This window comes from Rhinolophus sinicus, linkage group LG06 (assembly GCF_036562045.2).
Source record: "Rhinolophus sinicus isolate RSC01 linkage group LG06, ASM3656204v1, whole genome shotgun sequence".
NCBI classification, from domain to species: domain Eukaryota; kingdom Metazoa; phylum Chordata; class Mammalia; order Chiroptera; family Rhinolophidae; genus Rhinolophus; species Rhinolophus sinicus.
In genome coordinates this window covers 7,556,813-7,569,855 of record NC_133756.1, presented here as the reverse complement: position 1 = coordinate 7,569,855, position 13,043 = coordinate 7,556,813, and the positions used below count along the sequence as shown (strand labels likewise).

Sequence of the window (13,043 nt, the reverse complement as noted above, 5' to 3'; positions counted from 1 at the left end):
GGTGGGACCCCTGAGCCAGGGGCTTCCTGCACCTGGGAGGGGCGCTGCGCAAACCATTACAATGCACGTGGCTGCAAAGGCTGGAAATCTAACCGGCTGCCTCACAGAGAAGTGACCCAAGAACTAGGATGGTGACCCCGTTCTCAGGGTCAGCTGTAATTATTTTCTTCTGTCATAAAATATGGATATTTCATTCCAGCACTGGGAAGTGAAAGAAGCGGGGGTACAGAACATATCTTTCCACACACCATCCTGATTTAGCTGACGTTAATCACAAGAAGCTAAAGCAAGTAAATGTGTGTACGAGGGCAGGCAATGAAGTTCAGGAACTCATCCTAGAAAAAGTGCTGCACACCCCATTGCTGAATGTCACTACGGTCACCTTCGAAGGACTCCCCTTGGGAAGCTACGCACTAATGCCAGGGCCTAGTCCACCCTTCAAAGCAATTTTGGAACTCTTTTTCTGGAATGGCCACCAGAGCTGTTGTCATATTACCCTTGATGTCCTGAATGTCATCAAAATGTCTTCCTTTCAATATTTCCTTTGTTTTCGGGTAAAGAAAGAAGTCATTGGGGGCCAGATCAGGTGAGCAGGGAGGGTGTTCCAATACAGTCATTGGTTTACTGGCTAAAAACTCCCTCACAGACAGTGCTGTGTGAGCTGGTGCATTGTCGTGATGCAAGAGCCATGAATTGTTGGCGGAAAGTTCAGGTCGTCTAACTTTTCACGCAGCCTATTCAGCACTTTCAAATAGTAAACTTGGTTAATTGTCCAGTTGGTACAAATTCATAATGAATAATCCCTCTGATATCAAAACAGGTTAGCAGCATCGTTGCAACAAGTTCATGAACTTGTCAGATTTTCGTATGTGTAAGTAGAGTATCTATATACACACATACATAGTTTTTCAGATTTTAGTTTTAAGTGTTCCTACATTCTGTTTTCTGTTTTTCTATAAACACCCTTGAAAGTCATCCAATGTACCCTAATACTGCTACCTCTGCCTTGTCACCACTCAATATTGTTTGGGTTGTATTTGCTGTTTGTGTTTTTATCACTCATGAGACTGGTCAAACTATACAACAGAAGATGTGAGGGGAAAACTTGCTTTAAATTCTACTCTGTGCGTCAGTACCCATCGCAGGATTTTCCCATCATTTTCACACATCTTGTGGTTCTGAGTGGACTATCTCAGCCTCTCGTGCTGCACACATACGCACCTTCTGGCTGGGGCTGCTGTGACGAGCTCGGGGCCAGGCTCCTGAGGTGGGTTCCGATTTGGTCTTTGTTTCAGAGGCGAGGTCTGTTGGCAAAGCCACTGACCGTTCCAGGCCATAGTGGTTTTTGCAGGTGTTTCTATTTTGGCAGTTTCCTGGCTTCGTTTTAACTTTAGGTGCAGGAGATGAGTCTTTTTGTTGTTGTTGTTGTTGCTTTGTCCACAATGATTCAACTGCTTCATGAATTTGCTGACTTGTAGCATATGCCTTTTTCCCCATTACCTTTGCAATTATTATCAGCTGAACTGGGTGACAAACAGTTGCTCCTACGGTGGCCAGTCCCAGTGGATATGCAATTTTCTTAAATCTAGAACCTCTTCTTGCTGAAACCAAGCCTGCCAATCCTGGAACTGTCATCATTCCAATTTTCAGGAGAAAATCTCATGGTGTGGGTTCTTCAGATAAACACACGCACCTTTTCCAGATTGTACTATGTTCATTATCCTATTTCCCACAAAGACGTAAATGCCCTTGCACCCGCCCTAAGCCCCAGTGTAACCACCCGGCGCAGTGTGGATGGAGGCAAAGCCCATTGTCAGCCACTGGCGAGACAGTGCGTGCAGCACGTGTGGGGACTGCTCTGGTCTCACTGGTGGCTTCTGGATCCGCTCCTCGGCTGCATTTCACACCGACAATGCACACAGCACCTGCAGGCACAGCTTCAGTTTTCCCATCCTAACGGCCGCCACGTCTGCGGCCCCCTCCATCCAAGTTTTTTGAGCTGTATTTATGTGAAGCGGTTCTTTTCGGAACTGACTTGACTGTATTTGATGGACTGCAGAGGCCGGCCAAGAGTTGAAGTGCACAGTCAGGTTTGCACACGGTGGACTGTCCAGACGGCCTCCCTCCTGCATTCCTTGGTGTGGGCCACATGAGGCGCTGTGGCCACCTGCCCTAGGCTGGCCCGTTGAGTGCAGGTCCCCTGCTCCACAAGGACCTGCGGAGACGTCCTGGGGTCTGAGTGGTTGCCGACCCCAGTGTCATTTTCGCAGTGTCTGCTGCCCTGAGTCCCCGACCCCCAATAGTGATGGCGTCTGGTGCAGCACAGCGGGGCTTTTAAAGACAAAACCTGGGACGAGCTTCGGCTGAGAGGCTCACTGGAGCTCCGTCAGTGACTCGCCAGCTGGGAGAGTGTCCAGGGTCACAGGTGCTGGTGGGGCAGCCCTGTGCTGCTCTGCGGAGACACCAGGTCCCCTGCCTAGGAACCAGGGCCCACGTTGGCTGGGGGAGCCCCAGGGCAGCCGTCAGCCTGAGACCCCTGCTGTGAGGAAGCGAGGCCACATCCTGCCCCAGTCTTTTATACCCAGGTATTCCAATAGGACCCCAAATTTGGGGGTGAGTGGAACCAGGCTGATATTAGTAAGAAGCTCCTGGTGGACCCAGAGCCCTGCCTGGGGGTGGGGTGTCTGGGCTCAGCCCTTAACCCAGGCTGCAGGGTAGCCATGCACCCCAAGACACGAGTCCCAGGTACCAGGACCCCGCCCCCAGGACTTTCATCCCCACTGAAGAGTCCACCTGCTCAGCAGGCGCTCTCATGGGCTGGGGCAGTTGTTATTGGCGCCCCAGGGCCTCCCCCCACCATGGCTCCCAGGGCCCACCTGATGTGCATGGGGTGGCACCCTCGTCCTGGACTCATCCAGTGGGAGGCTATTCTGATGCTCAGGGGGCAACACAGGGAGGGGGAGGCTGCCCACACCCAGCAGAGGCTCCTGCAGGCCATAGGCCACCGGTGCTCATGTCACCGTGCAGAGCTGGGGGGTGCGTGGATGGAGGCCTTCAGGGGGCCCAGATGCCCAGGGCCCCAGGGGTGGGGGACCCCCTTGATTGGGAGAACTGCAAGCTGGGAAGCCCTGCCCACAGCAGGACCTGCTGGGTCTAAGGTCTGACGGGGAGTCCCTGCATGTCACAAGCCCCTTTGAAACCACACTGGAACAAGTTTTCTAAGAAGGGATGAGATTTTAGATTCCATTTCATCTTAGCCCCCCCAATACCTTCTTGTCCAACCCTCCTGTGTGACTGCCCAGGGCCACCTGAGAGAAAATGCAGGCAGACCAGACATGACCTTGAAAGGGCCACAGGAAGGCGGGGGTGGGGGGGCATGCACACCTACCCACTGGGTGGCCGTTGATCCACATCCCACGGTAGCTGACCCCGGAGCAGTGGACCATGCTGCCCAGTCCACTGAAGACGTCGCTGTGCCACTGTCCCTATAGACAGAAGCACAGGCCTCAGACAGGCTCTGGTTCTCACAGAGGGTGAATGCCAGGGGCGGCCTCCACCCCGCACAGCACCTCTGGGCTCTCAGGCTCCAAGGGGCCGCTGGGGACCCGAGGCTGCTGGAAAACCATGCTGTCCCGGGGGGCGAGGGCGAGAAATTACACTGCATTTGAATGCATCCAATTTGCTTTGCAAAAATGCACTCCCCTTTGAATTTTAAGAAGCCAGGAAGTTTGGGAACAACGGCACATATACAAAATTCAAACAAAAACAGGCTCTAAAGGGCACACTTTTCAGCATAAAAACCCTTTCACACACAGATATTGCATCTGTGCCGAGTGCCACAAAGGAGACCCCACCTGCGGCCGGAGGGCAGTCAGGAGTGGGTACTCCTTCCTTGACAATGGAAAGGCCAATTAAAGACACAGTTGGAACCCACACAGCGGCACCCTCAGGGAATGCTGGCTCGCTGCACCCCCAAGGCGGCCTCCCCCACAACAAGCCTCTCTTTCTAAACCACACACACACAACAGGGGGGAAGAATAATGTAAAATAGCAGGAAAATTATTTTTGTGGAAAATTTCAAGATCGTAATGGTATTTTATTTGACTATGAATTACTCCTATTAGAAGAAAATGTAGCCAGAGGCACGTTCGGTCTATTCGCTCTTCTGCAGAAGCTAACTGGGCCCCAGGTCCCTGCCCTGCCCTCCAAGTGGGCCCGAGGCCACTCAGCAGCTGAGGCTGGGCTGCAGGCGGTACTGGGTTGGGGGGTGCTGCCCACAGGGGGACCCTGGGTCTCCATAACTCCAGCCACAGGCTTGGGGAAGAGATTTGGGGGAGGAAGTGCCGCTGAGGCCGGCCTTCGTGTGGCCCAGAACAGCTCAGCCTCCAGGTCAGAGCACCAGATGGCTAGCAGCCCCTGTGGGCGCCTGTCAGCGGTGGAGACACAACAGCTCGCGGCTTTAGGAGGGGCCGGGCTGCCAGCTGGGGCTGCCAGGTGGGCAGAGGCATGGCTGCCTCCCACAGACCATGGCTCCCGGCTGTCCTGGAGCCACCGGGCAGCCTCATTCCTCCAGCCCCAAAACCCAGGGAGCTGGGTCAGCCCTGTGATGGTTCGTGCCTCCTGAGCCCAAACACTGGCTGTGTCTGGAATACTCAGTGCCACCCATGCTGACATTGCAGGTAGTTTACCCACGTCCCCAAAGCTGTGGCTCATATGTGCGGGCACCAGCCAAGCCCAGGTGGAGGCGGGGCGCTGCTGTCCCGCAGCCCGAGGACTCACTGAGGACCACCAGCCAACCCACTGGGCCCTGTGCTACCCTCCTGGGCTGGCGAGGGAGGGAGGCCCACCCAGCAGCAGCAGCAGGGCAACTGCCCCAGAGTTACCAGTTGACCATCCCCGGGCCCAGCACAGCCTCCAAGCAGCATCTGTGGGTGCTTAGGGCTCCCCATGCGTGTGCCTGCATGGGGGCGGCGCATGTGCTGCGGATGCCTGTGTGTCTGTGCGTGCGCATCCACGGGTGGGGCAGGGGCAGCCATGCTCAGGGGTGACAATGGGGCTGTGCTGGGCAGTGATGGAGAATCCTGGGCCGAGCCGAGCTGTTGTCCCCAAGCTGGGATGGGGACAGCCCTGGGAGGGCAGGGCGCCCCAGATACTGTATGCCGGGAAGCGGTGGGGAACGCCTATGGTGCAGAAGTTGCTGGACCGCTTTCCTTACTCCAGGACCCTTGCCCTCCCGCCACCACCCCGGACCTGAGAAGTTACCAGCTCCGTCCGACTCAGGAAATGGAACTCACAGCCACGTGAGACCCATATGAGCCAAACCGAACTCACCACCCCAACACCCCCTCGCCTTTTTGCCTGGAAATTCACACCCCTTTTGGGAGGCTTTGGCTCTGTGCTAGAGTTGGGGCACAAAAAGCACTGTGCTTCAGTCCCCACCCAGGCGCATGGGGGTGGTGGGGCCCCAGAGAAAGCATGGGCAGAGGGCCGGTGCCGCAGGGCAGGGCGGCCACGCAGCAGAGGGCCAGTGCCCTGCGCTATCCACCCTCCCTGAGTGGAGCTGCCATGTGCGCGCCCGCTCTGTGCTGGGCAAGTGTGCTACCTGCCTGCACAGCGGCCGGCGGTCCTCCGTCAGGTCCTGTGCTGGGGCCCTGGGGCCCTGGGGCCGGGCCAAGTGCCGAGGCCGCCAAGAAAGGTGGGAGGCTGGGAGTGCAGATAGAAACTGGCTCCGGAGCTCACTCTGCACCGACCTCGGACAGCTGCACCCTGCTGTACTGGGTCGCCACATGTCCGCACATGGGGTTGCCGCACCCTGCCACTCCGGGGTACCACACATCCACACATGGAGTCGCTGCACCCTGCCATTCCGGGGTACCACACGTCCGCACATGGGGTCACTGCACCCTGCCACTCCGGGGTACCACAGATGGGGCCTCACCCTGCCTCATTCTCGTGGTCCTCCATCTCGATACTCCAAGTGCTCCCGCCAGATGGGAAGCAAGTCATGCAGCCCTTCATCAGCTCCTTTCCCTGCCTTTCTCCTGGTTGTGGCACGTGTGTGTCTGATCTGGTCCGAGGGACATGACCTTCCTGGAGGCAGGAGTCACCCCTCCATGGACCGGCTCGAGCATTTACTGACTGTATCAGGACACTGTATGGCTCAAGTGAGCACAGGCTGAAAGCCTCTCCAAACAGCACGATGACCACTGGGCCCATTGACCGCGACGGGTCCGTGTCATAGTCCCACAAGAATGGCCATTTCTCGTCTCAGCTGGCCCTCCAGTCCACTCCGCCCTCTGTGACAGGCAAGAAAGAGGGAAGGCAGAGTGGCTGGTTGCTGGCCAGGAAAGAGGGGCAGAGTTGAGCAGGTCACAGCCACGGAGGGCAGCCTGCGGGCTCAGGGATCCGCTGAGTCGGTGAAAAGCTTCCCGTGGAGCGGGCAGGCGTGCAAACCAGCCGTATGTGTGCCCATCAGGCCTCGAAGCCACCTGTACCCCCCCAGGGGCCGAGTGGTATCGGGCCCCTGTGCAGTCGTGGTTCAGTTACCAACAACGCGTGCCCCCGAATCTGCGCCCACGGCACAGATGCAGGTGAGCGGGTATCCAGGGCTTCAACGGGGAACTTCACCGGGTGCATATATTGCGGTGACCAATGTCACCACCCAACCGCACACTCTTCTAGTTAACGTCACAAATCATACATTTGAAAACTGTGACCTTTCTCAGCTAGCTGACGCGCACCCAGAGCATGGACAGACATGATGAATACATCTTAATGAGACAGCACCACGGCGGGGGCTCCTCACCAGAGGCTGGGGCCAGCCAGGCAGGGGCACTGCACGCACCACTGCTCTCTCTCCTCCTCCCTGCCAGGTGAGGCCCCAGGATCGGCGGGCGTGGGAAGATGCCTGTGACAGGGCCCGCGTGGGAAGGACTGCCTGGGGCCTGTGTCCACACCGCAAATAAAGCAAGGCTGAGGGGGACGGGTCCAGTGTTAGGAGACAGTCTCGCAGGTGACGGTGAGGTCACCGTGTCACCCCGCAGTTGATGGGGTGACCGCAGGACCCTGGGGGTGACGATGTGGGCAGGTGGGTGCAGCTCGGACTCTGCATCCCTGCCAGGCTCCCACGAGGCTCTCCTCCTGTCGCAAGTGGCTGAGGCTGAGTGGCAAGTCTGGACTGTCCCCACTTCTTGGATGACACTTTGTCGCGATGAATTGGGATGAGGGAAGTCCTGAGTGCTTCCCCACTGCAGACGGGTTTGAATACACTGGGAGCAGGAAGTACTTGACACTTCTCATTTCAGGAGGCATTCTGCAGCTAATCGAAGCTATTTTTCTCCCCGAGGGAAAAGTTACTATGCTATTATTGGACTCACTTCTGTGCCTGTGGTGCCCCCCCCCCCCCCCGCCCGAGGGGGGCCTAATCTCCACCTGGCTCAGAATACCTGGGCCCATCACATCAGTCGCTTCCCCTCCAGCCCTCCTAGGGTGCCAAGGCCCCCTCTCCTGGGTCTGCCTCCGCAAGTAACCCTCCCCAACATTGCCAGACCTCGCACCAGAAGTGGTGAGGACTTTCTTTGAGGTCATGGGCTCACAGACCAGGTAGGGTGGCCTGGGGTCAGGCCACATGTGAGGATATGGCCCCAGTCACCTGCGGGGCCCTGTGTCTCTCCAGCTTTGTGGCAGAGGTTGGTGGCCTGGGCTGAGCTCCCTTACCACCCATCTCCAGATACTTCTCAGAATCAGCAGGTCGAGTATCCGTGCTCCAGATCCTTAGTTGCTTGGATTCCAAAGTGCGAACTGTGCCGAATGTTTCTGACGCAAACACGAGCTGCCTTCACGTGTCTGGTATGACACTGTTGATGTCCGAACCCCACAGGGAACATGGGGCCGGGCGCTGGTTCCACAATGACCCGGGAGCCCAGACCCCTTCTCCCACATACGCGTTCCAGTCCTGTGTTCAACGCGCCCCTGGGGTCACAGCCGCACATTGCTGGACTGGGGCCGCCTGGCCCGAGGATGGTGGCCTGGGGACATGGAGGCCCCTGGCATTCCTGCAGACGCGCAGGGAAGCAGGGAGGTTGGGAGCCCGCGGCAGGGGAAGAGGCGCACAATGCCAGCCACCTGCTCTGTGTGCCACCCAGCAGGCCTCCCTCAGGGAAAGACAACACAGACACGCAGCCAATCGCATGGAGCCGGGGACTGCACCGCGGCCCCACAGGTGGGCTCTGCTCGGATGTGCAATCCCGTGCCACGGATCTCTGCCCAGCTCGGGCTGCTTCCATCCCGACAGGCGGCCTGCTTGTTGCTATGGGCTCCACACAGATTCCCCAAGTGACGCTGCCCCCTTAGGGGCAGCCGTGTCCATGGGGGTCGCCAAGCTGCAGCCACAGCCTCGGGAGGAGCTGGTGAGCTCACTGCCGCTGCCACCACCGGGCACATGTCGCCAGGTCCCACGGAGGTCGAGGCAGCAGAGAACATGCAGCATAACGCACGCCAGGACACGAGGCGACCGCACACGGGATGTGGGGGGAGCAGAGGCAGGAGACACCCTCGGGCTCCAAGATGAAGGGGCTACGCCCCCGGGCCACCAAGCCCGAGTGTGTAATTGCCATCACTGGAGCAGGGCAGACACCTGGCTTCTCCTTTGGCTTTATTTTCTGATGAAAGATGTTAACATTTTCAGGAACACATTTTCTGCAGGACTAATTTTTTGAAGTTTCACTATAAAGCTCTGCATCAGGGAGGACGGTGGCAGAGATGGCTTTGCAAAGGGCCCACCTGCCCCTGGAGGGTGGCCAGTCGCTGCCCAGGCTCACAGTCCCTTCTCTGGGGTGCTGGCCACCCCACTCCACATCACCCTGAGCACCTTCGCAATACCTCGTCCCCAGGGTCAGGCTGATGTCACCGGTGGCCGAGGGGGGCTCCAGCATATAGCACCCACACACTCACTGTGTTCTAGTCTTTTCAGAAACTAAAATTACCTTGAAATAAATAAAAAGCAGTGTGCCGGGTGGGGAGGTGACCTGGTGTGGAGGAGGGTGCAGTGGACGCTGCAATGCCCTGCTTTGGGGCGCGAGCTCTGAGGGGAGAGACCAGCTGTGCAAGGACACCTCATATGGCCTGGCGGTGACGTGGTAGCAAGCACGTGCCCCCAGGACAGTGGCTATACACGCTGGTGGCCCAGCCAAGGGAGACATCCAAAAGGGAGGGCAAGGGACCCATGCAGCAGAGTCCTGCCCGGGACTGATGACAGTGTCTCCGAAGCGGTGGCAGTGGCCACAGAGGAGCAGGCTCTGCTCTTAACATGGTCACTGTCAGGAGGGCACACACCCATCTGTTTTCAAGACAGAAAACATGTGTTGGCGAGGACGAGGGAAGTGGGGACCGGTGCACGGCGGGCGGGAGGGTAAAACGGTGCCACTGCTGGGGACAACGGTGTGGAGGTCCCCAAAACTTAAACAGAATGGCCACGGGACCCAGCAACCCCACTTTGTGTGTCCCCAAAGTTGTCAACACAGGGTCTGGAACAGGTCCGTGTACACCCACATCCTCAGTGGTGTCACTCAGTCGCCGAGAGGTGGGCCACCCAGGCGTCCATGGATGGATGGACGGATGACGGACGGACAAGCAAACCGTGTCCATCCACACAGAGGGAGAGTATTCGGCCGTAAGAAGGAAGATTCTGACACAGGCCACAGCGAGGATGGACCCTGAGGACACTGTGCTGAGATAAGCCAGTCACAGAAGGACAAGTACCGCCTGACTCCATTTATACAAGGCCCCTGGCGGGGTCCAACCCCCAGAGACAGAAGGTGGGACGTGGTGCCAGGGCCTGGGGGAGGGCTGGGGAGTGAGTGTCTAACAGGAACAGCGGTTCAGCTTGTGAAGATGGAAAGTTCTGGAGATGGTGGTGGTGACGGCTGCATGGGGTGAGTGCTGAATGTCTCTGAGCTGTGCACTTTATGACTAAAATAGTAAATTTTATGTGTATTTTACATTTTTTTCAAAAATGGGGCTAGATATTTGCGTAGGGAAGCCTAAGGGACAGCTGCCCTCGGGGAGACGTATCTTGGGGTGTGGCACCTAACTCCCTCTGGGGACTCCATGGCTCTCAGGTGACCCCCACACCTGAGGCTGGAGGTGGGGCCCAGGAGGCGTCCCCACAGCACTGAAAGGCCTGCGCTGAGATTGGAGCACAAGTCGGTTGTCGCCCTGCGTCCACACCCGTCTAGAAGCCTTTTTTAAAAGGTGGACGGAGTTCAGGAGCTGACCCCAGAGCCGGCCTTCCCTTTGGGGCTGTGTGCCAGGCTCAGGTCTTCTGGTCACCGACTGTCCTGCTGGTGACAGCGGCATCCTCAGTCCTTCCCACCTGTGCTGACAGGGACTCAAGCGCCCGAGACAGAGGCCTGGGGCTGTCCACACGGGACACTGAAGGGCAGTGCTCCCACTGGGCCACCAACACGACCTGGGGATGGTGTGTCCGGCCAGCAGCACTCAGGGCCTCGGGTCACAGCCAGGTCATCTGCGTGTGAATCTCTGAAAGGTGGGGGCATCGCAAGCTGTGTGAAACACAGGCAGACAGGGCTTGAATCCCCAGAAACGTGACTCGGAAGACTAGGCTTCTGTGCCAAGAGGGACAGTGTGGCCTGTGACACCGAGGCCCGGGGCCACTGTCAGGGCAAATGCCGCCTCCTCACAAGCTGGGCTAGGGCGTCCCCCAGCCCAAGTGCAGCCTGTCTTTAAGTAGAAGCCACGGCTTGCTGGCAGGGGTGGGCTGCCCCCTGGTGGCGGGCGACAGGAGGTGGGCGCCCCAGCCAGGCGGGCGTGTGGAGTGCACTCCCAACGGCCCCAGCCCCTCAACTGAGCCACGATTAGCAGGGGAGGCCCGAGCAGGGCCTCAAAGTGCTGGGAACACTGATGCCCCGTGGGCCACCCCTGGAGGTGGCCAGGGGGCCGAGGCACAGACTAGCCTCCGGGGGTGGGGCTTTGGGACTGTGTGCCAGGCTCAGGTCTTCTGGTCACCACCTGTCCTGCTGGTGACAGCGGCGTCCTGTCCTTCCCACCTGTGTTGACAGGGACTCAAGCGCCCGAGACAGAGGCCTGGGGCTGTCCACACGGGACACTGAAGGGCAGTGCTCCCACTGGGCCACCAACACGACCCGGGGACGGTGTGTCCGGCCGGCAGCACTCAGGGCCTCGGGTCACAGCCAGGTGCTGGGGGCAAAGCCTTTCGTAATTCTCTGGAGGGACCAGAAGCTGCCGGCCCTGCCCTGCCACTCCTGGTTTGGGAGGACTCCTCTGTGCCTCAGTTTCTTCAATTCCCTTTGGGCGTTGGGAGACGATGATGTGAAGAGCCGGGGATGTGAAACCTAACGAGACGAGTGGCCGGTGCCTGTGCTGCACATTAGAAAGCTGGTCCCACAGTCAGCCCAGCCCCGCGAGCTGTGGCTTGGACACTCGTGGGGGTGACTCCGGGAATAGTGGGGGTGGCTGATGGGAGGAGGAAGGTTCCGACTGGGTTCTTTACGTGGCCGCTGGAGTTTGTGGTGCCCACAGTGTGCCCTAAAGGCTGGTGCAATGAGGACAGACGGCCGTCCCCCTTGGGAGTTGTGATGTGTCATGGCAGCATTTGCAAATCGGCTCAGGAGCCGCCACTGCATCTGCCCAGGTCCGCAGAGTGGTGGCAATGTGGATGCGAAATCCCATGAGCACCCTGAGGAAACGGGCTGCACGGGCTCGCCGTCCCGGGAGTGGCCTGGTGGTGGTTTCACTGAGCAGGACTGTGTTCCACCAGCAGGGCAGACGGCACGCTGGGAAGCTCTGCGCACCTGCGGCCCAGCTGGCTGCGCGCTCCCACCCCAACGAGGGCCCTGCGCCCGTCACCGATTTACCATGTCAGCCCCAAGCCCACCCTTTGCTGCTCTGCGCTGTGGTGCCAGATCCTGGTTTCTGTTTGCCAGCTGGTGCCACGCTGGGCTTTGTCCACACAGGCTGCTGCCAGACCCGGGTCCAGTGAGTCCACTCCGAGCTCCTCAGGTGCAGGGGTTGCCCTCGGTGAGGTTCTCTGCACCCGCAGTGGCTTCCTGTGCACGGGGCCAGCATGCTACAGCCACCCCCCAGCTCAGCCGAGTCGCGGGTCCGAGTCGCGGAAAGGCTGGGCTTTTCTCCCCTCGTCTCAAAGGCCCAATCCTTCCCAATCTTTGCTCTGGCTTTCACCCAAGAAACTGGGCAAGGACGTGAATTCACCTGACGTCGTAATTCTGCAACCCACACAATTAAGTTTCGTGTTTCAGCCCTGAGGCTTTGAGACACGGGGACCTTTGGGGCCGCCATGGGCTTCGCTGACTGGCTGTGCCTTCGGAGACCCCAGCGGGTCCTTTTCTCCCCATAAGTGCCCCAGGACACTCGGGAGGGTCTGATGCATGGGACCGTCCTGCTGCTGCCTGTACTGCATTGTCACCGCACTGTCACCACGCGCAGCAGCCCCTGATGCAGCTGGCCCCATCTTCGGGGTCTCCTGGGCCAACTCCACATTTCTTATCTCCGTGTTTCTGCTTTCACCCATTTCAGGGGCCGCCACCTTTCACTAGCTAGCAGCTTCCACGTGGCGTCCTGGTGTGCTGCTCGTGCTCCTGCTTGGATCCTGCCCCTGGCTCAGGAGCCCCCTTGCCTCTCCTGGGCCTTGGACTCGATACCCACTCCATCGGCACGTCCAGTGACTTTAGCTGCAAGCCACCCACACAGGCCGCGAGCGCCTCCTGCTGACCACAGTGCCCGCCACGTGAGAGCCAGAGGGGCCTCGCAAACAAAAGGTCAGACCAACAATTCCTTGCAACTTGCTCTGCTGCTCAGAATAAAACTCCAACCCACAGTGGCTTCAGGGCCCACGCGTCACCCCAGGGGACCTCCTGCCTTGTCCTGCCCTCCCGCCCAGCCCCCACCATGCAGGCTCCCGCCTCAGAGTCCCGTGCATGCCCTTCCCTGCAGTCTCCACGTGGCAGCTCCTTGTCAGCACTCAGATCTCCGCGCACATGGTGACT

General features: G+C 58.7%; 1 protein-coding gene and 1 pseudogene across 8 annotated transcripts in view; both read right to left on the bottom strand.

Annotated features, from left to right (window-relative positions):
• Positions 1-13,043, bottom strand: part of MORN1 (MORN repeat containing 1) — a 53,915-nt gene that overhangs the window by 35,254 nt on the left and 5,618 nt on the right. For all 8 annotated transcript variants that reach the window (XM_074334249.1, XM_019712058.2, XM_019712061.2 and 5 more), the window contains exon 7: positions 3,389-3,485. In XM_074334249.1, coding sequence (XP_074190350.1) covers positions 3,389-3,485 — 97 coding nt within the window. The remainder of the gene's footprint in view (positions 1-3,388; positions 3,486-13,043) is intronic.
• LOC109434774 (MICOS complex subunit MIC27) lies at positions 1,162-2,375 on the bottom strand (annotated as a pseudogene).